Below are 26,808 nucleotides of genomic sequence, written 5' to 3' on the forward strand. Positions count from 1 at the left end.
AATACATTCGCCAGCTTTCCCCAGGTGTACTGTAGGAGCTGCACGAGTGAATCTGTGACATCACACCAGTTTTGTCATAATGAGGTTGATGTGCTCATAGTACTAACTAAATGCTCCTTACCTTATTGCAAAATTGTGCAGAGATGAGTTGCATCCATGTACTCTTACTCATATAACTCCAGCTTTACTTGACATTGCAATTCAAAGCATGCAGTGTCATTTATTTAGTATCACACAGCAATAATGTTACTGCCATTGTTAATAGCATACAGGTGTGACTTGCATGTGTGCAATGCATGCTGAGCATATGTGTGTGTGTGTGTGTGTGTGTGTGTGTGTGTGTGTGTGTGTGTGTCTACATGTGTGCGTGTGTGTCTGTGTTTTGAACCACAAAGTGGATGGCTGAGTTTTCTCGTAAAGGCCAGCACAGATGTTATTTAGGTTGTTTCCCCTCAAACCAGTTGAGGTTTTCTCTAGAAAGTCTCAAAACAAACGCTGACATTAACTGCAGTTTTGTTTACATAACCACCAATGCACAACTCAAGAAAAACAGCAGCCAGACCTTCTCTGTGAGTTAGATGCTGGCCTGAGCCATAAACTCTTTCTCGATTCCAGTACAAGGAAAGGAAGTGGCTGCAGCATTACCTTTTCATCTCAGCATGTTAGAGACTTTTCTTAGTGCAGGTGTTTTCCCCTGCTCCTCAAACACGGTTGCAGTAAATGGACAAATCGTCAATATGTAAACATGTATGTGCACTTAACGTTTTTGTAACCGCACATGTTCTACTACGTAGTTAAACTACTGAACAAAATGGGTATTGTGAATACAAGATGACCCTTAATAACTAGAAATCTTCAAACATTATTATACATGTACGACCCTGTAACTAGTATAGGCTATTTATTTCATACGAATGTTGTCATAGCTATAAGTGTAGTTGTGTTAGCTACCTTAACAATGAACTAGTCAAAAACTATTTCAATGTAGGCTATTTAATATAGCAAATTGCTCTTTTTTGTCATAATAGCCCATTGTTGTGGTGTGTAATTTTTATGGATTATTTATTTATTATTTATTTACTAATAGCAAGGTCACTCCATAATCATGCCTCTTTAGCAACGAGTTTGTAGCCAAATAATGCACTTTAACTTTTTCACAATGGAAGCCATGTTTAATATAATGAAGCATGGCGACCGCCCTCCTCTCTTTCACAAACACACACACACACACACATGATGTGAACATTTTTTGTGGCTCAAGCAAGGTAGTAGGCTACTGAACAACATTAAAACGTAAGTAAATGTACCCCTCAGGCAAAATGAGACTGCCCTAAAGGATGATGTTGAAACATATATGGACGTCCCACTTGCCAATCAAATGTTGGTCGTATCCAATTGGTCCTCCCTCCGATATTATCATTCCATCTTCTACTGGTCTGGTCTGTTTGGCTTTCCGCTGTGCTCATCCGCTACGGGAGATAGATCCGCGCGAATTGGTACACGGATCGCTCTTCGTTTCGCCCGCAGGCTTAAAAACAGTGTCATTTCGCGGTATTTCAGATAACCGCCACACCAATACACACTGTCGAAACCCGCCTCGTTTGGCTACCGCGTTTTTTTTAGTTGAAACTGGACACCGCTGATGTTTCAAGCGTCCATGTCCTCCCATAGGCTGTGCTACTGCCGCGGAGGGATACGCGAAACCGACAATGTGGAGGTTGTGAAAATGTCTACTTGGGAAATGAAATGGTTACAATTTCTCTAACGATAAGGTAACGGACTAACACAAGAGTTATGGTTCGTGTTGGAGACGTGTTGTCAGTTTCGTGACGAAGACAGCGAAGAGACGAGGCGGCGGCGGAGTGGTTCATATTGCCTTTCCTCATCTTCATCAAGCCCACAGCTCCGGACCGCGGGGGGAAGGATCTATCCCTAACTTTGTTTTTCTCTTCTCTACTCCAGCCGCTCATTTCTCCCTGTTGGATGCCACATTATTGAGTCCAGGTAAATGCGTGGACGAATACACATTCATTGCGAGCGTGTGCATGTCAAACAGAAGTTGTCTGTCCCGTCGTTACCGGAGTAAATATTCAAGTTTGAAAAGCGCATCATTCAAGTTGCGCGGAGTGTGCCACAGCAGCCGGGAAAAGCAGCGGGGTCTTGGATCTTCGTCCCTTTTCGGCCTGAGCGAACTTGCAGTGTTATTACTGAGTATCAGTAGGAAAAGACTTTCTTTGTTCACTTCAATGGGCTATAACGTTACAGCACATTAGCATACTGCCAGACTGGATTTATCTGTCTGAAGCAGCAGCAGCAGCAGCAGCAGCAGCAGCAGCAGCACTAATGTAATGTAGGCTATGCAGCTTTACCAGAAACAAATGCAACGGACGTCAGCCCCGAGAAACATTAACATAAACAGACGGTGTTGATTTGTGCTTTAACGGTCCCGGCTGTGGTCAAATTAGCAATATATCCCACCTGTTGTCACGATATGAGTGTTTTATTAACGCAGCCCATGTCATGAATATTACGTATAGAAATACGTAAGTTATACAATGTTCATAAATCCTGTTTTAAAACTGTAACTGGGGGGTGTTTTTTTTTAAATTTTATTTTACCCACCTCCACCAACAACAAACCGCCAAACTAATAATGCATCTTTAGCCTAATTTTCTTACATTTTACACTGTAAAATATACATTTTGAGCAATAATTTGAAGAACGTGTGATATTTCTCCAGATTTGGTTGTGTTTTTACCAACTCGACTCAAACTTTAGTGGCCCGAGTCTTTGTGTCTCAGTCTCCAGCTCGACGTGAGGGCAGGCAACAGGTTTTTAGGTCCTACCAAACGTCACCTTTATTTTTATTTTCTATTCTTTAGCCACGTATAACAGACTTGAGATAACAGCCCGCCTGTTATTTGTCTCCAGCTTTGAGCAGCATTTGTGCGTTAAAACTTTTTTTGTTTTTCCAAATGGGCAGGCCGGAGGTGGGGGTGCCCAAGACAAGCCCATGCAACTTTGTTAGGAGGGGCAAAACTCTTATCCCCCATTTTGACCTCAGCTCACTGTGACATGGAAATTACAAGATTATACGAGGTAATATATTTTTCTAATACAGTTATTGTGTTATCATTAGCTGTTGTGTCACTTCTTCCCCATGATCCAGTATAGCATCCTTTCATGTCACCACTATGGGTTGTTGTTGTTGTTGAAAGTTGTTGTTTTTTAGGTGTTGTCTTTGCCATGGCTTTACTTAGTTATAGGCCTAAACAGAGGAGTCAGATTAGTCACACTATTATCAGGACTATCCCTAGTTAATGTAGCAGTACTGGAGGTGTGTAAAAATTAGCTGCACTTTAAGGAGTGACTGAAGCTTTTGTAGTTGCCATGAATAGCTCAGATGGGTGAAACCAATTAGCTTTTTCTGTTTCTATAGTGTATTATTTTTGGCTAAAAGCACATCTTCAGTCATACCCTGAAAATGATACTGAGTTATTCTCGTAGGCACCAGTTAAATCATCTGACATCTCACAAATGCACTTGAGGTTATGGCTGAGAAAAATATACATCCCACCCCTCAAATTCTTAAAGACACTTTGCGTTTGTCGTGGTATGTTATTTTTGCTTTGTGCTCCCTTTGCTCACTACTTATAACTTGTAAAGCAAAATAAGTGACAAAATAACAGAAGCATGTCAAAACCAATAGATTATACAATTTTCGAGTTGCTAATAATGCTCAACTTTAGTTGTTTGTCTGGCAAAGTACTTGATTCAGTATTGTGTGGTTTAAAGATGTTGTTAATCTTTTTTTTTAACATTAACATTATATTTTATAACATTTTCCAGTGCTTTTTTTTTTTTTTTTTCTCTTATTTTCAGTATTACATAACTTTGCAGTTGTAACAGAAATTCTGACGACATTGTCTCTGCTGGTAGTCATAGTAGATTAATCACTTTGTGCCAACATTGGGAGGCATATGGAGGAAAAAAACATATAGAGTCATTTTCTTAGGGCAACTCACACACGGTCTCTGTGTCATATAACTTGAAGTGGTGAGGAAAAAGACTTCAACATCATGGCAGCAGATCCTTAAGTCAGGAAAACTGCATTAGCCAACAAGAGCGAAAACAAGTAAACCCCCAACAACACAAACTGAAAAACACTTAATCGTATATTTGCTAGATGACAGCAAAAGCTAAGCCTCACACATGAACCCTGAATTTGATTAACACCTCTCACCACAAACAAAGTCATACCATTGTAATTTTCCCCATCTGGTATTTATTGCAGTGCTTTTGTACTGCAGAGTGTTTCTGCTGCTTTGTTCACCCAATGTCGTAGATGTTTTTCACACACGGCGTGCATTTGCTTTGATACAGACTGGTCCTACTACGGTACATTGTCCATTTGGGCGTGCAGCATGCTATGTTATTACCCTGCAAGTTATTCAAAAGAGCTGTCAGAGCAGGTTGGTTTATGAGGCAGAGGAAGCAGCCTGAGCCCAGGGGCTGACTAACAACCAGGGGAGTGTGGCCTGTGGCTGAACCATGGTCACCCTTGTTAGATGTGGGCTTGTAGGGAAACTCTCATTACTTGGTTAATACTCTGATCGTCACAGACGGGGACGATGCTACGTGAATGTTAATTCCGTGGTACGATGGAGCCAGTAGTGATTAATTCATGTTTAATTGTGTCATTGATAGAACGGTTACATGAGCCTGCATAACACTTCTTGAAAAGCCGAAAGAGTGTAGTTGTAGCTTATGTGCAGTGTGCTGATCTCGCCAACATGTTGTTTTATCGACTCTTTTCACAGTTGTATTGAGCAATTTGAATGCTTTTGAGTAATCCTCTGCTGCATGGAGGTGTGAAATAATCAATATTAGATTGGCAAGTGTAGATATTGTCTGGGAGGTGTTTATCATTACATTACCTCAATCTGGGTATTGCTTTTTTAATTTTGTTATTTCCATTGGTTCTGACCACATTTTACTGAAGTGTCCACTTAAAATATGTCACTTAAATCATTCATTTGTGTAAAGTGCAACTTAAAATGTAATATAAACATGGAAGGTCAGGTTTGAATTTCAATCATCTTCTAATCATTGGGGCTTTTTCAGTCTGAAAGCAGTTTGGATAATATAGTGAGATCTTTGGGTAACACATTAAACCAGACTTATTTTAAACTGAAGTCTGATTGTCTATGTGGTTTCTCCATGATGTTATCGTAAAGCTCTGTCTGACACTGTTGCTATTGCCTTCATATCTCAGCAGGTGAGTTATCTGGTGAGTGAAATGTTGGAGGCGATAAGAATAACACGATGACAATCAGATTGCATTTTCAAAACTTAAAAGAGAGCTTTCTTTTTTAAATGCTGCATCACAGTTGAGTGATAAACATTTCCTTCATCCCGAGTACACAGCTCCTGCTGAGTAGAGTCAACAGGAAATTTAGCTCAAGCTCTAGGTTGGTTGTTGGGCTATATAACCCACCTTTTGTTTTGATTAGATTTTGTGGACAGCACCAATAGTCATGGGTCAAATATACTCATATTCTCCTTACCTCTGCTTGTAGTCACTTGCTGAGACTGAAAGGGCCAAGTGAACAGCAGCAGAGAATGGCTGCAGTGGAAACAGACAAGGAGCTCAGCGACTTGCTGGATTTTAGTGCGGTAAGATCTCTCTGAAGATTGCTTGAATTTGTCGAGTATGCATCCTATACAGTTCAGTCTTTGTTCACAGAATGACAAATAACTTTAATTTTCACAACAGGTCTTGTTGTCTAGCAGGTTGAAATGTGAAAGAATGTCAACGCATCCACGAATCGGTCAGTCGGTCAGGATTTGAGGGCCTGTAGTGCGTACATCAGCCAGTTTTTTTATGAGACAGTTGTTGTGTCACTTTAATTTTCATAGTCACAAGGTTCAAGTAGGAATCAATAGATTGATTCATGCCCATTGTAGCTGTTGGCCAAGTGGAATAGGATACAGGATAGGATAGTTTGAAACACCACCTTTTGCTCAGGGGAAGAGGACACAGCTCACCAAAGTCTTAGACAGACTTGCACTCGTTGTTTATGGTTACATTCCTCTCTTTTCAGATGTTTGAGCCTCCAGTTTCAAATGGCAAGAACCGGCCGACGACTCTCGGCAGCAGTCAGTTTGGAGGTTCAGGTAAGACCCTAAAACAAAAACATGTTGTAGACTCCTCTTGTCCCTGTGACTCCTGGCAGAAATAACCACCTTTTAACACTTAATTTTGTTGTTGTTCTGTCTGTCTTTCCCAATGTCTTTGTTTTTCTTAGTGTGTCTGCTTTTCTGTTAATTTGGGTTTTATTGAAAACCGATTTAAAAAGACAGGTCAAAAAAAGAAATGTCACCAATGTCTATGAATAGAAAATAAAAAATGATATTTCTACCTAAAGCTATTGACAGGTTTATTGGTTTGTAAAAAATCCCTAGTACTTTACGTTTACGTGCAGTCAATATTCGGGTTAAGGTCAATATTCCAGTTTCTGAAACATTCGGAATAACCTGTTTCCAAGCGTGAACAAACAGGGTTATACCTGTACACATAATTGTAATCAATTGGGATATCCCGATCAAAACAGCAAAGCATGGGCAACGCCTAGACGCACGGAGGTCATGACGCAATGCGCCCCATTTCTGCTGCTTCTTCCTGTATCCAAAAGCAACAACAACAGCAGCAGCAGCAGCAGCAGCAGCAGCAGCAGCAGCAGCAGCAGCAGCATGGCGGATAATGAACAGCCCGGGGCCAGTAGCAGTTGCCTTCGTTTGCGCTTTGGTGCTGGTACTGACCCACCACCAGTACTTGACACTATTCTTTGTCACTTTCTTCATTCATGGAAAGCGAGAACGTGAAGAAATAGGGAATGGAGCCGGAGCTGTGCCATCCATATCCATGCTACCCGTTTCGTCATGTTTAAAACAAATACTTTCTGTACTCAAAAGACCAAGATTCCTTGTGAATAGAACACAAATTAATGATCCTTTCGATGGGGATATCCCGATAGGCTTATACATGACCAAATATTCAGGTTAGAAAAGGAGTAACCGAGGGGTCATTTTCGGGTTTTTCAAAAGGGTTATTGGTGTTCACATGGCCGTCCGCAACTGGGTTATTGCTAACATTTCGGTTATGAAAGGGTTATTGACTGGCTGCATGTAAACGTAGTCAGTGAAACATGCCAGTGGTGGGCTCTGTCTAGTGTCAGTCAGTACCCCACCTTCAGTCACTGGTTGTGTTTTGAATGGTAATGGAAAAAGGAGAAACGTTCCTGTTCTCCTCCTCATCTCATTAAATTAATTTCAGGTCACAGATTATTGGAAAGAACCTTAGGGAAGCTGCCAGCTAATTTTATGCTATTTAGATGAAGCGTCATCTCCTCCACACTTCCTCCTCCCCGCCTGGCAGGTGTCCCTTCCCTCACCTTCTCAGCTGTTGCTATTCAATCACTTAAGGACAAAGGCAGAGGGGTGGGGGTCGTAGGGAACAACTCAATTAATCTCCTTGCTGTGAAAAAAGTGAATTTCCTTGTCCTGTAATCTTGCCCCCTACTTTTCCTTTTCACCTAGAGCTATTACCCACCCTCATCAACAACATTGCCATCCCAGCCCCTCCAGTCACTATGACCAAACAGTCTCAGAGATACTCAGGATCTTACTCCTTTCCAGTGTTTTAATGTTGTGGTGTTTTGTTTTGCTGCCACCTGCAAAAATACATTCGCTTTAAAAACCATCTCTATCTGTTCCTGTCATTGGAGATTCAGTTGCCCCACATGAACCTTTCTCTGTCACCCTCATATCTGCAGAAGTGCAGAACTGTCTTTCTGGCTGGCAGTAGAAATGAAACAGGATATTTAATTAAGATGAAAGACGGGGCAAGTGTTGGCAGGGTGGGGAATAGGGGGCTATGTTTCTTCTATTCATTTGAGGGCCACTTGCATGTTCCATTGTGAAGGCAAGGTGTGTGCTTACAGGAGGGACTCATAGATTTTATCAGTCCAACGGCTCCTCGTGGCTTTGTCCTGTTGTCGTAAAATTATACTCTACCCAGAAGCTATCCTTTGAGTAGCAAACACCCACCCACCCACCCTTGTAAGACAAAAATAAAGTTGAACAAGGTCCTTGTAAATGTCTACAGCCGTTCTGTATCATGAAATACTTCTCACATCTTCAGTATATTCAAGCATATTCACCCAAATTTTGGCCAGAAGATGAATGATAAAATGCACAAGGTCCATTTGGTACCTTTCCCTCCTCATGTAAAAACATCTCCATCTTAAGTCATTGTAGCTGATTTTCAAACTGACCTTAGTAACTGTTATTTATAAAGGAGCAAACTAGAAACACCCACCTTTTCAAGCTTACAGAGGGTGAGTGAGTGAAACGCTGTCAATATTTTGGGTAGAGTGTCATTTTAAATGAATAGTTTAATATCTGGAAAATACATCTAAGCTTGGCACCAAGACTGGGAGCAGCAGGGAACGGCTTTCCAAAGTCAACAGCAGCCATGACGCTTACTGAATAAGGAGGCTCGGGTCATTTGTTTAATTGTATAAAAATGACTTGAGGGAGAATTTAATGCTGTAAGTGTTTTGGTGAACATCAATAAGCTCCTGGAGCCTTGTCATCAGCGTTGTTAGTACCAGGTTGGGACCTTGAACCCATATATGGAAGTGCCAGGCTGAGGGATAAAGTGATTCCCATCAAATCATAGTGCACTTTTACATTTTTGTATGTGTTCAGATCTTCATTTCATCTCATTCTCTGAAAAAAGACCATTTCCCTAATTAGTATTCAGCACAAACCACACTGTTTGCCTCAGATTGGTCAGAGCAGCACTGCTGGATATTTAGGAAGCACACGTGGCTTAAGGAATCATTTCAGAGGAAAAGTCATCCCAGAGTGCGATTCATGTCTGTGTCTCTATGTTGGAAATTTGGTCATGTAAATGTGTCTGTGTTTTAATGGTCACTCAAGGCTGTGATATCATCTGATCAGCCTCAAATAGTCGGACTTCTAAGAGAATTGCTGCTTTTTGTGGAGCAGCTGCCACATGTTTTCCTTGTAGGATCAGTTGGATGCTTTTTCCCCAGTATGGCTAAGTTTTGGGGTATGTGGAGATTTAGCTTATGTGGCTACGGGGACCCTCCCTGCTACAGCTTTCAGTGATGATAATATGTCTGCTCCGGTCTTATGTGCCGGTTCAATCCCTTTCACTAGTCAGTTAAAGTCATTTTCATAGCACTTTCATTTTTTGGTCACTGGAAACCGAGAATCCTAAAATGTATTTTTAAACTTTGGTATGGCCTGAAATGCAGAAGGGGAGGAGTTTTCAGATTTGCATGAAATGTTACATTTTTCAAACACAGATGTGTCAGTGAAGCACAGAAACTAAAGGGTGTAAAAGAAAAAGAGCAGTTTTAAGTTCCTGATAGGTAAAATGTCTGTGTGTAATTTCACACAGGGTCAGAACAAAGAGATTCAGATGTCCTCTTAGCTGTATTAGTGGGTTAGGGCACGATGTGTTGTGTTTGAGAAGTCTCCAGTGACTCACAGGTTAAAATGGCCAAGCCTGTGTTATTGTACATTGTTCAGTATTTCATTAACAGTATTCACTCTCTTGAGATTTGATCTGACATCATGCTTTGTGTCTGCGTGACTCACTTTGTCAAGGGAAGGAAGAAGGTGTGTAGACAAAATGGCACACTCAGTTTTAGGTGCCTGGGGCCGTGTTCCTGTAAAAACGAAGACATGTCTGCAAGTTTGGTCAATGTATGTGCCAGAGATTTGCTCATGAAGCCTATGACTCAGGCTGGCTGTCTGTTTCCAGCATTTCTTCCTGTGTAATTATAGACCAGCCGTGCTTAAAGGGGCGTTGCATGCTGGGAGGAGAAGTGCATTGGGGTTCACCAGAGAATTTTTGTCTGATGTTACTCACCCTTTCTTCATGTTTCTCTCTCCAGCCCTGATAGTCTGTCTGAGTGCTGCACCACTCACGGGTTTCTCATGGCTTATAAATGATAATGATTAGCACTGTAAACTGTTGTATCTCTTCAGGTACTTCCAGTTTCTCTGCACATATGAGCAATATCAAATTATGAACCGTGCTCCGTCCAAGGGAACAAAAATGAAAAGTATGACAGGGATGAATAAGACAAAGAAAAGCAACGCAACACATTATGAAAAAGCTTTAAAGGAGTAACAACAATTCATCCATCATAAGTCAGAACAAACAAAACACTATTGAAGACGGTGCGAGACCTGAAACGGTAATCACTCTGTGGTCTGTGGTTGAAGATGTGAAGACGATGTTAAAAGCACTTCACTTACAAGCAGAGTATGGTCACACATTTGTCTTGCCACCTGAAATGACACGATGATCACACTAGCAAGGTTAAAAAAAACAATGAGGTTCTTGTATGTTAGAGAACTAAACAGGACTAGACTGCTGAAACAGGATAAGTAAACAATGTAAGTTTCATGTATATATAGATATTAGGGACACGTTGAACATGGTTTTCGTTACCTGTCTATGTGTAGCTGCTTTGTAGTTGACTGAAAGTTCCTCCTTTCTGCCAGAGACTGGATGCAGCTCAGTGGCAACCAGATTAATTTCTAGGCTCCTCAGGCAAATGAAAGCATCAAATGAGTCTTGAAAGTTTCAAACAGCTGTGTGGTGGCATGTAAACCTGCATTATAACCTGAGGTGTATCAAAAAGGATTACATGTCGTATATCCAGCTGATCCAGATGTATCCTATTACGTTTATAGGTTTATTATATCATTGTCATTTCATTCATAGTTGGAAAAAAAAACACAATTGATTTTTGTGCAGGGGGAATTGATAAGTAGTCACACATTAAGAAGTGCACACGATGGAAACCGGATGAAGATGAGAAAAATAGAACCATGTAAACTCTATGCTAGCTATATGTTTTCAGTGTGGAACGCTAGTGAGTGGAGTTGCCAATATATTATTGGCAGAAATTATGGAAACCTGCATAAATATCTACTTGTTTTTGTCCATATCATTAGATCACTTAATTAGGACGAACATAGGACTTAATTTACATTAATTTAATTTAATTTAATTTAATTTAATGTGCCTCCTAGTTCATCATTTGTCCACTCTCCCATGTGTCCTGAGCATTTAACCTATGATGCCATTGTTTCATGTGTGATTTTTACATAAAAACACGCATTATCTCTTCCCTGCCAGTGATTTAAGGAAATTTGTTTCCCATGCACAACACCCGTTAACCTTACATAACCTGCCTGGGGAAACATATTCCTATGCATAAAGGCTGTGGAGTTGGTAAAGCACTGCACATGTACTGCTATTTGTGGAATGGGTGGTGACAGTTCACTTTACTTTTTCTGTTTCCTTAGTCTAAAACACCACACATTCCTGCCTCACTAATTAGCTCAACATTTTTATAGGCTACATGGTGCTGAATACATGGTAATGTACAGTAGGTGTATGAAAAGTGACCACTTCACTGGAGAAGCCCCCTTGTCTGTAAACTTGTATGTAATGTATATATTTGTATTGTATGTAACCTATGCCCTCTATTCAGTTAGTGTACATGTTGAAAAACCTATTTGTAACCTACAAGTATAAAACAGTCACGAAAATATTCAATTGGAAGCTTTGCTTGTCTGGATCTTGGGCACCGATGACTTAGAGCAGAAACGAATGGTTTGTGTGTTTTCTTTATCGTCTTTGATTGACGCGGAGAGTGACAGTCAGCCATAGAGAGGGGACAAGACATTGTCTCCTTCATCTCTTATTCTGCTGGTGTCGTGTGTATAGATCACAGTTGTCACGGCAATCTAGCAGCTCTCAGCGCTGTGGACCCATCACTCTGTTCTACTGCTGATCCTGTCACGATTCGAGCCCGCCTCTACCCCCCCCCCCTGCCCGCTCCCCTCTTCGCTTTTTAATTAGACAACAAAACAAAAATATGAATATTCATAGAGCTGAGCTTCATTAATATGCACAATTATGCAAATCAGCTCGCAATTAAGCTTCAGCTTTCCCCAAGAGATGCTGTGTAGCGGTACGAGTTGAGATTGAGAGAAAAGGGGACGGGCAGGAATTTCTGCTTCGCCAGTCTTCAAAATCACTCCTTTCAAACACATTCACCTCTCTGAAAGCTGCACTGCTCTGGTCAGGGATAACGTGTGTCAGCCATGTACGATTGAGACCTTGCGTCTGTGTTAAAGCGAAGGTGTGGGCCAAATGTGAGAGAATAGATGGGCGATGAATGACTGTTGCCATGGAAAATGTAAAGCAGTGGAGTGGGAGAATGAAGAATGTCGAGGATGATTCTGGGAGCTTCATACTGGGTGTTAATTATTCAAACTTCCTACAGCTCATATCCACGTTATGTGACGGCACTGTCACAGTGCTGTCTCTGTGTGAGCTGTGAAGTGAAGCTCTCTAATGGAGGTTACTTTAAGCAGCCTGAAAAAACCTGCATCAAAGCAAATCATCTTTCTCCAAAGTTAAACTTAGTTTTCCAAAGCCAAAGCTTAAATCTTTGTTAGAAATGTGTCGGCCTTTTGGTGGTTAATAGGCCTCATCTTTTGTCTTCCAGGTATAGATGACAGGAGTGGGTCCAGTCCCTGGGGACCAGGAGGACACCACAGTCCATCTTTCAACCAGGGAAGGGTATGAGAGCTCCTCACTTACAACACTGAAACTGGCTGTGTATGCCATGCTGCTGAGCTTTTATGAAACGCAACAACAGTGTGGTTGTGGTTTCAAACACAGACGCATCTTATGACGTGGAATGATGTAGATGTCAGCGAAAATTTGGCCATTGATACACATCAGCCTGGTCAAATGAAAATACCAAGTTGTCACCTGGTCCACATCTAGTGTTGACTCACCATGCTCAGATTTTAGGGGTTTACCAGTCACCAGAACTGATTACACTCAGGAAGGAAGGAAGCTTTACACATGATCTATGAGCAGCAGCATAAACATATTCACAGTGAACAATAACTTAATAATGCCTCATGACACATTGCACAACATCATGAAGACTGTCTAGACCAGAAGAAGCTATGAACCATTTCAGACGTTCTCATTAATGTTGGAGTCTGCTCATTCACTTAGTCACATTTCCTTTTGTTACCTGTTTGCAACTTTTACATCAATACCTTTTGGGATCATTTTGACAATTTTCCACCATTTTTATTATTATTTTTTAGTCTGCTGAAAGGGAAAAGTTTTGCTATATGTGATGTAGGCACTGTATATATTCCTATAGTAATCCAGTAGCAGTATTCTGGTAACCCTGTATATGCTGAAGAACCCATATTCAACCAAAATCAGAGCAGTATGAACAAGATAAAAAGGATAGTCGCAGTTGACTTATTGAATGAATACACCACAGTTCCTTTTCTCATATAGTTGCTGTGGTGTGAATGTGGTATTAATAATGAGATTTGTTTAGTTTCATTCAGTTATTTTTACATCCCTAAAGCCTCTGCTGTCTTCCCCCAGGGTTATGGAGAAGAAGGCCTTTACAGTCAACACGAAGGCATGGCCTCTGCCCCCATATTTGGATCAGGGATTGTTGGTAAGAAGGTTTATATTGAACTAAGCTGTTGAAGCATAGATACCAGAACTTTCACATCTTCTTTTCTTAAGGCCTAAAACAGAAATGGGGAATTTTAGGGGCAGTGTTTCTAATAACAGGGCTTGACAATGGAAGAACATACACGTTTATTTAAAAGGACTGTGTGACTGAGCTAAAACACAATGAGCTGTTTGTTCGGGGCAGCAGCCATTCTAAGGTTAGACAGTAATGTACCACTTAAGGGCAAACCATATTTATGGTTAGGTGGCGATGGATGAAGGGAGTAGGGTAATCAGGGAGGATGTGGAGGAGGGGTTTATTTGTGTGTTCTGCACGGGAGGGGGTGGGGGTGGGGGGGTTTAAAGGGCACCCATGCACAAACAAGGTTCTCCCCCTGGGACTATGGTGGCCTATAGCTCTCCTCTGTTTAACTGTCAGGGGAGGGGACAGAGGTTGGGCACAATTGCCCCTGAACCATTTATAATGGGCCAATTAGTTGTTGTTTTTCAGTCCACAGCCATAAATTCCACACATCATCCTATATCGTCACACAACAGATGGGAGGCACCCAAACGTAGAGAACAGAATTGCCAGATTGCAATTTAATATTGACATAAAAGCAGAATTTTCACATTGAAGACTTAATTTTATCTTCCCTTTTCCTCGCAGGCAAGGCAGAGCGAGGGCCGTTTTCATCGTTTGCAGCGCAGGTAAATCAGTCAGAAAGGCAGGTGCTCTGCTGCAGTATCATCTCATCTGTGCTTTTGCATTTTTTGACAAAGTGTTTCCCCCAGGCGGATTTCTTTTTTTATGTCACATAATTTACTTTTAGAATAATTTGTGTTTACCTTTTCTGTTATCCTGCATCAGCTTGGTGTGTTTTTTTGTTTTGTTTTTTTGCACCATCTTTAGCCCGGCTTTATGCCCAGTGAGATACCCATGCCCAGTCCTGATCCCCTCTCCCCGCCTGGCTTGAAGTCCAACTCTCAGTTTTATTCCTCCTATGAAGGGAGCAACCCTCGCAGGAGACCAGCACAGGACCCCATTGGTAAGAGTGAAAAGGACTGCTTTCAAGTTCAGTGTTGAACACCGTCGTAGGATAAATGTGCTGTGACAGATTTTCTTTGTTCTGATTTAAATTTAAGTTGGCGTGTATCATCACTTCTCCTGCTGAGGTTTTAAAAAGTGTCTGAGAAGTCTCGCTTCTTCTTAGTCAGAGAAAATGAAATCACAAGTGCTCAATGGACACAGTCATTGAGTAAAATCAGCCTTGAATACCTCTTGATTAATGATAAGTTACAAACACAGATGGATGAATTGCTTTAGCAGGACTACAGAAGGGAGGGAGCTGCTTTATGTGTCATGTCACTGGTGGTTTTATATTCGTTTCTGCAAAGAGTTAAGATGTTTGTGTGGGCAAGTATGGTTTCTGTGATTTCACTCTGCTTCTCTCCCCTCAGAGCCACAGCCAAAAAAGATCAGGAAGGTGCCCCCTGGCCTGCCCTCCTCGGTGAGTTTTGACATCCAGAAATGCTGCAGCCCTGAACCACATTTTAGTCCTTTGCATGGGAGCCTGTGTTTTCATGTTTTACGCCCTTGTCGCATTCCATTTGGCATCTTGAGCCTCTGCTTGGCTCGCAGAGCAGCAGAATAGCTGCAACACAGGTCATCCAGCTCTTACAGCTGTGCATCTGCACCACCAGTGTAAAAAAGGAAAAAATGGGGGGAAAAAAGCCACTCATTCACCCAGTCACTCATTTGCAGCATGTATTTATAGTGTGTTATGTTTGTAGGCCCTTTACTTTATGGCCACATTTCTTCCCCTCAGCCAAGTGTACTGGTTAGATCACTGGAGGGAATTCATACTGGGGTTTGATGGTTCTTACTCCACCTCATTTTTTCGCTCCCACTCTCGCTCTCTGGGCACCCTATTTCCTCCTCTTGTCCCCCCCCTCCTTTCACCACCATGAACAACAGCCCTCCCCTTTTCTCTCTCCCTCCCCCATCCTCTATCCCAGCTGCCAGTGGAGTTGGCCGCCATCCAGGATTCGGCAGATGGTTCAGTAATTAGGAGTGCATCTCTCCGTTCCCTCTTCTCCTCTCCCCTCTTTTTCCTCTTCTTTTTCTCTCTGTTTAATCAAATTACAGAAGACAACTTCAGCCCATTTGGATTTGAGTTTTTCAAACAGTTTGATGCTTGATTTTTGTCTAGAATGGTCTTGATTGTGAAGGATACGGTTGTTCAGAACATTGGCGCCTTTATACTCATCACGACATTCACAAAATCCAACTGCAGCGCCCATTATATGGTCACATCTCACTGTGTTAAAAAAGATTGAATTATGTATCTGTAAACCATTCTCAGCATGCTTTTATTTAACAGGATAGTGCATAAAAGCCTCACTAAATGGTAGACAGGACCCAATAAAATCACTGACACTGCACATTCAATACTTTGTGTTCAGTGCTCCAGTCTGCAGAAATGTTGCAGCAGTCTGTCTATTGAATTAAGTAGTAAAACCAGATAGTAAAAGTAGATGAAAAATAGATTCCTTGGAAGGAACACATTCTCTTAAGAGCTGTGCTTAATCGGTTATTTAATTCATATCTCTTATTATTTATTTAGTTGTTGTTTTTTTTACTCAAACAGATACTATTTCCTATTGAAACCTGATATGTGGTCCCCCCACCACCACTTAGCACAAGGGAGGTCCTAACTTGCTTAAGACTATCTCAACAGAAAAATGCCTTATTTACATACATATTTTTATAGTTAGATGCAAATTTCAGCTTGTTGATTGTGATGTGATGACTTTTACTAGGTTTTAAAGCACTGAGCTGATTTATCTTAATTCACAATTTATTGATTATTAACAGTGCAACAAAAGGACCAACATATATGAATGTGAACAATGACAGGAACAAAACAACATAATATAAAAAACAAACAAACAAATCACTGAGCTGATTTCTAAATACATTGCTTACTCTAACATATTTAATTTTCTGTAGGTTTATGCACACGCCTCAGGAGAGGATTATAACAGGGACAATGCTGGCTACTCAGCCTCCAAGGCAGGAAACGTCTACCCACCGCCATTCTACATGCAAGGTCAGTCTAAACAAGATTTGCACACATAACCTCCCCCTGGTCATTGTGTTGGGTTGAGAGACACTTTTATTAAATGTGGAAATATGTGTTATGCACCATCATAGATATTAATGCCTGGCTAACCATTTGTTTCTGGGTGGCCAGCATGGTTGTGAAATGAGTCCACATGAACCAACTGTAGGTGGTGTTTGCCAGTGAACACCCTGTGGTGCCTGAGTGCTGAGTGGTGCATCACAGTTGAATGAAGTCATCACAGTAATGTGACATGTCTCATATGTGTCCTTCATTGTCTTCTCATCTCCTGTGGCTGGTTATCCCTTGCCCTTCTTGCTCCCCCCTCCTCCACTGGATGCCCCCTGACAGAAGGCCTCCACCCGCCCTCCGATCCATGGGGCTCTGCTGGGTCGATGGCTCAGCCTGGTTTTTCCTCCATGCTGGGTAACTCCCCTCATCTGAACCAGCATGGTCCCTTCACCGCCATCAACCCCCACGACCGACTGGTGAGCTCTGCCCCTCACACTTTGGACTTGTTTTTCTATGAAGACATAATGAAAACATAAAACCAAAGCAATTTTTATTTTATTGTTTTTGTGAAGCACTTAGTATGCAGCTTGTTTTAAAAAAAGCACGTTATAAATTAAGTTATCAATGTATTATTGTTGTTTGCCTCCAAGAAACGGCAGCCATTGCCCCTCTCTCCACAAAACTACCCCCTGCATGGCAGTGAGGTGAACGGGGCTCATCATGCTGGTTTCCACTCGGGCTCCAGCAGCTTTGGAGTTGCTAACCACACACCCCCCATTGCTGGAACTGACACCATTATGGGTAAACCCTTTATTGTGTGCTCTTTTCTTTGAAAAGGTGTTCTTAATGTTTTATTCAACACTGACACATAATTGACTTGTTATTGAGAATAGGTTCTGATTTAAATTCTCTGTGCCCCCTTCCCTTCGCTCAAGCCAATCGGGGAGCAGTACCTGGGAGTTCAGGTGATGAGATTGGAAAGGCCCTGGCATCTGTAAGTAGTAAAAAAAAAGCATAAACATAAATATAAAACTTTAAGTGTTCTAGACTTTGTTTTTCTGTAGTATATAAAGTGTAAAAAAGTACACTGTGTGTGCCAGATTAAAAAGAAAAACCTTTGTGTCCAGATCTATCCTTCAGACCCAAACAGTAACGCTTTCCCACCATCCCCGTCTACTCCCTCTGGCTCTCCCCAGGCTGTATCAGGTGAGTGAGTAGCTGCCGTCATTTTTTCCTGAGGCCTCAAGGTCAGCTGGATCTGGAAGTTTTGTTTGTTCAACACAGGGTCTTTCCTGTTGTGTAAGAGGCTGATACAATCTTTGAGAAATGTATTGTTTTTACTCTGATTACCAATGGTTCATAGTGACAATGCAGCTCCATCTATTGGGTTAGAAGTGGAAGTCAAAGACGCTAGAAATTCTTTATTTTTCTTTATGGACCTTTATTTTCTCTCGTGCAATGCCCAGTTTCAGTATTGTCACAGAAGGACAAACAAAGTGAAACTTAAATAACCCAGTTCAGTTTTTCTCTTTTCTCTCTTTTCTGTCAGTGAGTTCAGTCAGACGTTTTCATGTCCTTGTACTAACAAACATACAACGATAACAACGGCATCTAAGACTATTTGGACATTTAATCATCTGATCTGGTGCAAAGTTTCTTGTAAGAAACACCACGTACCCCTGCATAGATTAAAAAGGGTACTTGTGTTGGTGTTATAATGTTTTATATGTTTTGGAACAGTTTTGGAAAAAACAGACATTCGTTCTTCTGTCAGTGCTTGTGTGTAACTCTTTGTATGAGTACCCCATCCACAGCTTAGTCCTCCTGTGATCTTCACAAACACACACACACACAAATACACACCACCATCAACAAAATATAACTTATGAGGAAGGGAAAATAAAAAGAGGGTGGGGTCACTTCCTATTAGTCTCTGAGTCCGTGAGTGGGCTCATCTCACACTTTAACATCAAAACTGCTGCTGGCACAAGATCAAGATTTGAAGAGAAAAAAACAATAGTTAGGAACCAAATAATATGATAATATGAAATAAGGAAATGCCTTGACTTATATTTGAGTCATACTTTGGCCAAAGTGTAGAACACAATTTTTTTTTTAAATCCACTTTATCGTTATCTTTGGGTTTTTTTGTTTTTTTTTCACATCAGCGTCACATTAGTTTCACATGTTAAAAATACAATTAGAAATGTATTTTCCTGAATGTTTTACATTCAGAATTTTAACCACATAATAGTCAGCACAGTGTGAAGAAACAAAAAACGATTACAGTGCTTCAAAGAATAGATTGACAACATAAATTATATGATGCCTGATGAATATATGAGTATGGAAATACAAATATGCAGCTTTATGTAGAGACTGGAGTTGCCCAGGCTGGACTTGCATTAGTTGTATTCTCTGTAGTGAGGGAGTTTGTTAGATATGAAGATGACTATTACTGTATATCCATTTGGATAAATTGGTATCGACAGAAACCATCAGCTGATTGTGAAGTACTACTTCTGTATTCAAATGTTAGTCTCAGTTTGGATACTAGAACTGATAGAGTAAATGAGCATGTCTTCATTTTTTCCAGGCTCTGGATCCCAGTGGACTCGCTCCTCTGGCCAGGCCACGCCGTCACCCAACTTTGAGGGAGGCATTCAGTCCATGGTGAGTTAATGTGCCTCTGTTTTTCTTTTCTGTCTTCAAGATGGAACAAATTATGGTTCATGTTTTAATACAGGATGCTACAACCATGCATCACCCTTTATGCTTTCTCATTGTTCATTGTTTTTCATCCTTTGTGGCAGAGTAAAATGGAGGACCGTCTGGATGAAGCCATTAATGTTCTTCAGCGTCATGCCAGCGTGCAAGGAGGTCCAGGACTGGCTGAAATACACAGCCTGCTGGCGTCTGGCTTAGGGCTACCTCCAGGCTTCAGCAGTGCAGCACTTGGACTGGCCAGTCGTCTGCCTGGACTGGTGAGAAAAATAAATAGTAGCAGGGGAAATGTATACACAAATGACTGAATGCAGTCGGATAACCTGAATTAAAATCAACACAAAATGAATGTAGTATCACAATTTTGTTCTTTTGGCAATATTACAAACTTCACAAGTGTAACTGAGAATTGTTGTATTGCTTTCTTTCAAGATGTCCAGTCACCATGAGGACTCTGCTGGTCTGCCCTCTAGTGGAGGGATTTTGCATAGCCACCACGGCCCTACATCTGGATCTCAGCCTGAAGGTTTCAGCGGTAAGGCTCTCTGCTCTCAGCTCCTCTGTTTTATTTTCATGTCAGTGTGTGGAGGGAAAACTTTGTCATTACTGGACGGTTAAATGATAGTTGTGTGTGGCTTGATATAGAGAGCCTAAGCGGAAGCGGAAGTGAATCTTGCCATGGGACCTCAATTCGGAAAAAATCTCCATGTAAGTGAATGGGAGTCAAAGTTTTATTTCGTGATCCGATTGAATTGTGTCATGAGAACAAAATATGACCTCTAGCCATTTAAAACATAACGTTTCATGCCACTTCCTGCTTCCGCCTAGGCTCTCTATGTATCAGTGTCTAATACCTGTATCAGTGTCTAATACCTGTATACTCTGTGCAGGCCTGCCCGGCAGCCTAAATCGATCCAGTGTTACAGATATCAAACAAGAGGGGAAGGAGGACGATGAGAATTGCTCCATTACTGACAAATCAGAGGATGATAGAAAAGAAATGAAGATCCGCCCGCGAACAAGGTGTTTACATTTTCCTTTTTTCTATGACATTTATACTGAGTTATTATGAGATGTTATGGCATATAATTATGGTTCATGCAATTCAACAAAATAAATTGAGTTTGGAAGGGCTACAATTGAGAGACAACTATGATCAACTATTGATAAAAATTATTTTCACCTCATCAACACATTAAATTGAGCAAGTCTCTATAGAGTCATACAAGCTCATTTTAAGAAACAAAAAATTTGATTTGTTACATGTTACTGTAGCTCACAGATACTACAGATATAATATAAACATTTTAACAGCAGTGGCACTGTAGCAAGAAGTGTTATTGTGATTTTAGATATTTATACTGAACCTTCCCATGAACATGTATCATTTCTAATAATTAAAAATTTGTGTTTGAGGGGGAAAAAAAGTCAGAAAAGTCCAGATGAAAGAGCCATGTCAGAGCCAGTGATCGGAGGAAAATCTGGTTTATGGGTTTCTAGGTTTTAACCAGATCAACACCTCATTAAATGGGACTTAAACTTGGAAGAAATAAAATCCTAATCACAGTCACTGCTCCAGCTAAAAAATAATATATATTTTGCTATTTGTAACTCAGTTTCAGCCTAACTGCACATCTTTTTTTTCTTCTCTGTTTCAAATGTGTTTCTTTGTTTTTAACAAAGGTATTGCGTTATTCCTGTCAAACCCATAAATGACCCACTTTTGTTACAGTATTTTTAATTTTAATTAAGCCAGTTAGTTAAGTTAATTAAGTGAGCTTTTGATGGGGTATTGACAACACTAAGGACAAATTATTGCTAACCAAAGTTGTAAAGTCATTTTCAGTGAACTGTACCCAAACTGTTGTTTTTCTTCCCTCCTCATCTGCCGTTGGCTCTGGACTAGTCTGGATGATGATGATGAGGATGGCGATGAAGGGCCAGTGGAATTTAAAGCTGAGCGGGAGAAAGTGCGGAGGTTGGCAAACAACGCCCGCGAGCGGCTACGTGTGCGGGACATCAACGAGGCTTTTAAGGAGCTGGGCCACATGGTTCAGCTCCACATGAGCAATGAGAAACCGCAGACCAAATTGATCATACTGCAACAGGCCGTTAACATTATACTCAACCTGGAGCAGCAAGTTCGAGGTCAGTGGGTGTCCAGGGAGGAAGGAAGAGGAGGGAAAGTGTCTTTTTACAGATGAAAACTTCAGCACAGCTTCACTTCTTAGCCATTTTTTATTATTATTACTTTTGGTGGTTGATTTTTACTCTACATATCATGATAGAGGGAGTCTACCCTCTTATATCTACAGAAAACTTAAGCACATCCATCTTGCTGTCCATCTCAAAAGATGTGACAAATAATAATATGGGAAGAAGAAATGAAGCTGTGTGACTGTTTTTAAGACATGCCCATTCTTCAGCTCATCTTCTCAGGTTTTTGTCCCCTGGTAACATGTGCAGGGCTGCTGTTTGTTCTGATGTGCTGTGTGTGTCCTTTTCTTTCAACTGGCTGTTTGTCTCCACTGTGAAAATGCTTACATGTGTGTCTGTGGCACCTTTTGACTGGATTAACGTCTTTTTATTTATACATTTGCTTTGTCCATTTCTGCCTCATTATGCTTTTATTAATCTATGAAGTCATCTTAACTTCATATGAGTTATTTTAGCATTAGGAAATCTTGTTTCTCCAACCTCTGACTCATAGTGTGCGTTACTGCATGGAAGCAGGGTTGTCTGTCGTCATGTGTATTTACCTGTCTGCACCTTTGTTGCAGTGTCTCTGTGCTGCATGTCCCAGCCCTTCAAAAGTCAACCCTTTTTTATTTTTTATATTATGAACCCCTTCTTTTCTTTATCCACTCCCTTGTCCCCATTTACCTTTTACAGATGACAACAGTGATGCGCTCTGCCTCACATTCAGATGAATACATCCCGCTGCTGATGTATTTAACACGATGCCTCCAGTCTCTCCCCTTGGCTTTATCTCTGTGTTCTTCCTATATGCTGCACTTGGCAGAGGGTGCTGTTTCCTCTCTCTCCCTTTCTCTCTCCCTCCTCATAACTTCTCATTCTGCTGGACAGTCACCATACCCCCTCAACTTCCATCCTGGACCCCAATGATCAGAAAGAGAAACAAAGTCTGTGTTGGTGGGTTAGACTTCAGGACAGATATCTTAGAACTGGTCAACTCCGGTATGTCTGTTCTTGGCTTGAAATCCGCTCAACCCCCAACACTTTCCTTTTAGTTTTTTGTTTCATAAAGACGTATTAATCATTATTTACATAATGGAGATCTATTAGATCAATTTCCAGTGTGTCTGTTAACTCTCCCGAAACACAGCTCCACTCCACTGGGCTCCTCTTCGGCAGCCTCATGGGTTTCATTTCAGCATGATACTCAAAATATTTCCCAATAGCAGAATAATTCTGAGGAGGAAAAACACAGTTATATTTCACTCCGGGTTTGAAGCTGTATAACCTTAAAGCAGCACAGTAAATAGCACAGTTTTAATGAGAACATCTAGCCGAGGTTCAGTGAGGGTTGTGATCTGGGTTTGTTAACCAGCCCCTCCAACCCCCCCCTCCTCCCTTCTCCCTCAAGCTGCAGCATTGTCTCGGTGACTGATGAGAACCTGACTGCTGAGGAGAAGGAGCAGAGGGAGCGTGAGCGGCGCCAAGCTAACAACGCTAGGGAGAGAGTGCGTGTCCGTGACATTAACGAAGCCTTCAGAGAGCTGGGCAGGATGTGTCAGGTCTACCTGCAGAGCGACAAGCCCCGGACCAAGCTTGTCATCCTGCAACAGGCCGTCCAGGTCATCCTGGGCCTGGAGAAGCAGGTGCGAGGTAGGTCAGCCAACACAGGAAGGTCTGAACCACGTAGACAGCCAACCGTCTCTTTTCAAACCTCGACAAAACCTGCCAGTCATTTGCCTGAGGGATTTTTTCACCCACCAAGTAGGCTAACATCTACTCTGAACTTCTCTTTGCTTTTTGTCTGTATCAGACTGAAAAATGAAAAAGGGGGTGAAAGGGAGAATCTTAGAGGAAGTATGTCCCTGCTGTTCCTGCCAACATCCTGCAGTTCTCATCCTACTTTTCATTTTCCTGTCTTGCTTTCCCCCCTTTTCCATCTCCCTCTGACCTATTTTGGCCCTTTCTCATGAGATGAACTCAAGTGTTTCTTTGCTGATGTTTTCAATCAGTGTATCTGTCGTTTTTTTTCCAAAGAGCGTAATTTGAACCCAAAGGCTGCCTGCCTCAAGAGAAGGGAGGAGGAGAAAGTGTCGAGCATGGATCCCCAGATGCAGCTTGGTGGGGGTCACCATGGTCTGGGAGGAGATGGACACAACCCTGTTAGCCATATGTAATTCTCAGGTCAGTCTCCACAGTGGGATTTGTCATGTCTACGAGACAATACAATGAAATATACATATTTTTGATGCTTATTTTAAGTTCATTTTGTGGGAATGTACTAATTTCTGTTTTCTTTCTCTTCCAGTTTCTGTTGATTGTACAGCCCTTTGAACATGTGGCCTTAATCTATCATTGTCATGCATCTCAGTGTGTGTTAATCAACCTTTGGGAAGCACACACACATACACACGCACACACACGCACACACACACACATCTCATCACTGACAAAGCAGGTGGCCACATTCCGTACGAAGAAGCACACTCATACAGAAAGAGAAAAAGAAAAATTATTCTTTACATGACAATACCTTGAAGCGAGGTTACTGGTTTGTGGACAGTGGAAATTGGACATAGGACTTTCTTGTGATCTCGTGAACATGATTTTGTAAGACATTTTGAAAAATCGCTTTACATGTTGGGAGCAAATCGTGTTTGGATCAATTAAAACTTTTGGATCAACTGCTCATGTGAGCAGAGTTAGGATTTGTGTCGTTGGATAATTATTGGCATTCCCATCCGAAAAGAAGGTCTTACATTCTGCAGAAGCAACGACGAACACCTGAGTTTATATGTTATGACTGAACAAATACCTTTTGAAAAATGTGCCTGAGAAAGGCCGAATGCATAGTGTTTGTTAAGACAAAAAAACTGTCATCATTGCTATCCTCTAATGTGATGACTGAATTACAAGTTTTGAAGACATCCAGCCACTGACTGGGCAATCAGAGAGCCGACTCCTCTTTTTGATCTGCTGGTAACTCTGGCTGTGTTTTTTCTTTCTTTCTTTCTTTGGCTGAAACGGCGCCACAGTCAGCGACTCACACATGTGGTGGGAACTGTTTGTTTCTTTGTAAACGTGGATCCTTGGCTCTTATCTCTTAGTCCTGTACATGTGTTACTGTCACTGCCATGCAAGTGGAATGGAAAGACTGCTGGAGAGACCCGCCACTGACACAAACACAAGCAAAGACTTTACAAAAAGCAGGATCCACGGTGGTGTTGAAGCAAATGTGCACACGTTCATCCCAACCTTTCCTCTGTGAGGCTGCCGTTGGAAGCACACAGGTGTCGCCCTCATATGTTTAACCATCATGGAGTCAGACATTCAGCCATGTTGTCATCACGAACCCTCTCTGACTAGCACAGCCAGTGTCACATCAGATCATATCTAAAGACGCTGTTAAAACATGGTGAACTTACTCAAAGTAAGTCTCAGAGCAATTTAAATTGTGGTAAATGACATTTTGCTAGAAGGCAGAGAAATATCCGAGTATTGAAGGAGTCACAAGTGTTACTGCTACCTTCACCACTGACTGACTTGTTCTGGTTGTTGCTCTGTGTTGAGCATTTGGGGTTTTGCTTATTTCTTTTCCCCTTTTTGAACAATTGCAAAAGCCTGTTATGTGGATCTTCCTTTTGTAGAATTAATGTGTTTTTTTGTTTATTTTTTACCTTGTAAGATAGTTGTATGAGTTTTGTTTCATGATCTGGAATGCTTTCTTTTTTTTGTTTACATCATTTTAATGTAAGACAACTCTCAATTTAGATTCCAGGAACAAACGGAGGTGTTTTCTTTTGTGCCAGGTGCTTAGAAATGTTAGAAATGACAAAATGATCTGGCTCTAACATACATGTTTTGATATTGCTCTTAAAAAAAAAGGGAAAAAAAAAAGCCTGTTTGAACACAAATCTGTCAGGCCAGTTATAACTGAATTATCCTGGTGTTTGCAACATTTTTTTATAGAAACACTTTTTTTTTTGTCTTCAACGCAACCCCCTCTCTCCTCTCCCTGATGTCCCACCCTGGGATTAGCTTGTTGTCTGGTTTAAAGAAGGGGCAGAAGGGGTGGTCTGCACAATCTACAACATAATTAAATGTGTCATATGGTATGAAGCATAAAATGAATCAAAAAGGGTGGCCTTAGTCATTTTCCTGACTTTGGGAGTTTTGATAATGGTTACTCACCAGTGCCTGCATACTTCTCTGCTACATGGTGGATGATGTTGCATTTAAGGATTTATAGGTTGTACCTTTTCTTATAATACAGATGTATAAAAGCATATATACTTCAGTAACATCTGACAGTGTCTCAGAACATCTAAATGAAGAATTACAGTCGTCGACACTGACTGCCTCAGTCTGTGTGTAAGTTGACTAATAACCTTGTCTACAACTTTGACACTGAAAAACTTTACTTAAAGTTTCTCATCTTTTATGTACTGTTTCTGTTGAATATAATTTTGTCCTTGACTGGCATGTGCATTGTGTACAGCTGTATAATATGTCCCTATCAGCTTTATCACTGCGAGCTGATACTGATATGTAACAGTATTTGGTTTACCTCTACCTGTCATTTCTTCATAAATTTTGCCCCATGGACTAGCCCCAAATATTATTTCCTTTGTCAGTTACTCTAGCCTCTCCACGGGAGTATGTAGTGTTGTGAAGTGGAAGATCGCTACTGAAGGCTTGTGCTTTTATTTCTTTACACGAAAGATATGTATGTCTACAATATTCAAGTATCAAAACATGCACCTGATATTCTTTGTTATCAAAGTTTGGGGACAACATCTACGTAGGCGATGTCCTCAAAGTGCCTCCAGTTTCCTATTTTTTATATATAAAGTAGATAACGAGAACTGTTGTGTCTATAACAGTAATGTAGCAATAAATGTTCCATTTTTATTAAAACAAAGCCCACTTTTTTCCCAATGACTTCTTCCACAAATCTAATAAACACTTACTTGCATTGTCCTTTCTGGAACAAAGGGTGGACCATGATCCAGCTGATTTAATTGATATATTTTATTAATTAAATACATAAAATACCAAGCAGCAAGATTTCATGGACTGGTAGCAAATACGTTTTTCCAAAGTTTGATTTGTCCACTAGGGGGCAGGAACAAG

At 41.1% G+C, this 26,808-nt stretch overlaps 1 protein-coding gene across 15 annotated transcripts; it reads left to right on the forward strand.

Annotated features, from left to right (window-relative positions):
- The first annotated feature begins 1,687 nt into the window (after positions 1-1,687).
- Positions 1,688-26,596, forward strand: tcf3a (transcription factor 3a). 15 transcript variants are annotated; one of them, XR_015038108.1, is made up of 20 exons: positions 1,688-2,004; positions 5,580-5,676; positions 6,105-6,177; positions 12,630-12,703; positions 13,544-13,619; positions 14,289-14,329; positions 14,532-14,667; positions 15,080-15,129; positions 16,632-16,731; positions 17,095-17,231; positions 17,406-17,556; positions 17,691-17,749; positions 17,883-17,961; positions 19,352-19,428; positions 19,569-19,739; positions 19,912-20,014; positions 20,370-20,502; positions 21,386-23,328; positions 23,713-23,859; positions 23,984-24,508. XR_015038108.1 is itself a non-coding variant. In XM_085805810.1 (20 exons), the coding sequence occupies exons 2-19, from the start codon at positions 5,623-5,625 to the stop codon at positions 23,850-23,852; spliced, it is 1,923 nt and encodes a 640-aa protein (XP_085661936.1). In that variant the 5' UTR covers positions 1,688-2,004; positions 5,580-5,622; the 3' UTR covers positions 23,853-23,859; positions 23,984-26,596. The 15 variants fall into 15 exon arrangements, 13 of the variants coding, with proteins under 13 accessions (XP_085661936.1, XP_085661937.1, XP_085661939.1 ...); XM_085805810.1 differs by having other exon boundaries at positions 17,856-17,961; positions 21,386-21,627; positions 23,984-26,596; XM_085805811.1 differs by having other exon boundaries at positions 17,856-17,961; positions 23,087-23,328; positions 23,984-26,596.
- Positions 26,597-26,808: the final 212 nt, after the last annotated feature.

Source organism: Trachurus japonicus, chromosome 17, assembly GCF_045865225.1.
Source record: "Trachurus japonicus isolate A0001 chromosome 17, Traja_1.0".
Taxonomy (NCBI): Eukaryota; Metazoa; Chordata; class Actinopteri; order Carangiformes; family Carangidae; genus Trachurus; species Trachurus japonicus.

Coding starts and splice junctions, on each gene's coding strand:
- tcf3a (XM_085805809.1), top strand. CDS start 5,623: ATGGCTGCAGTGGAAACAGACAAGGAGCTCAGCGACTTGCTGGATTTT. Junction 12,704..13,543: donor CATCTTTCAACCAGGGAAGG/GTATGAGAGCTC, acceptor GTCTTCCCCCAG/GGTTATGGAGAAGAAGGCCT. Junction 20,503..23,086: donor AAGATCCGCCCGCGAACAAG/GTGTTTACATTT, acceptor TTCTCCCTCAAG/CTGCAGCATTGTCTCGGTGA.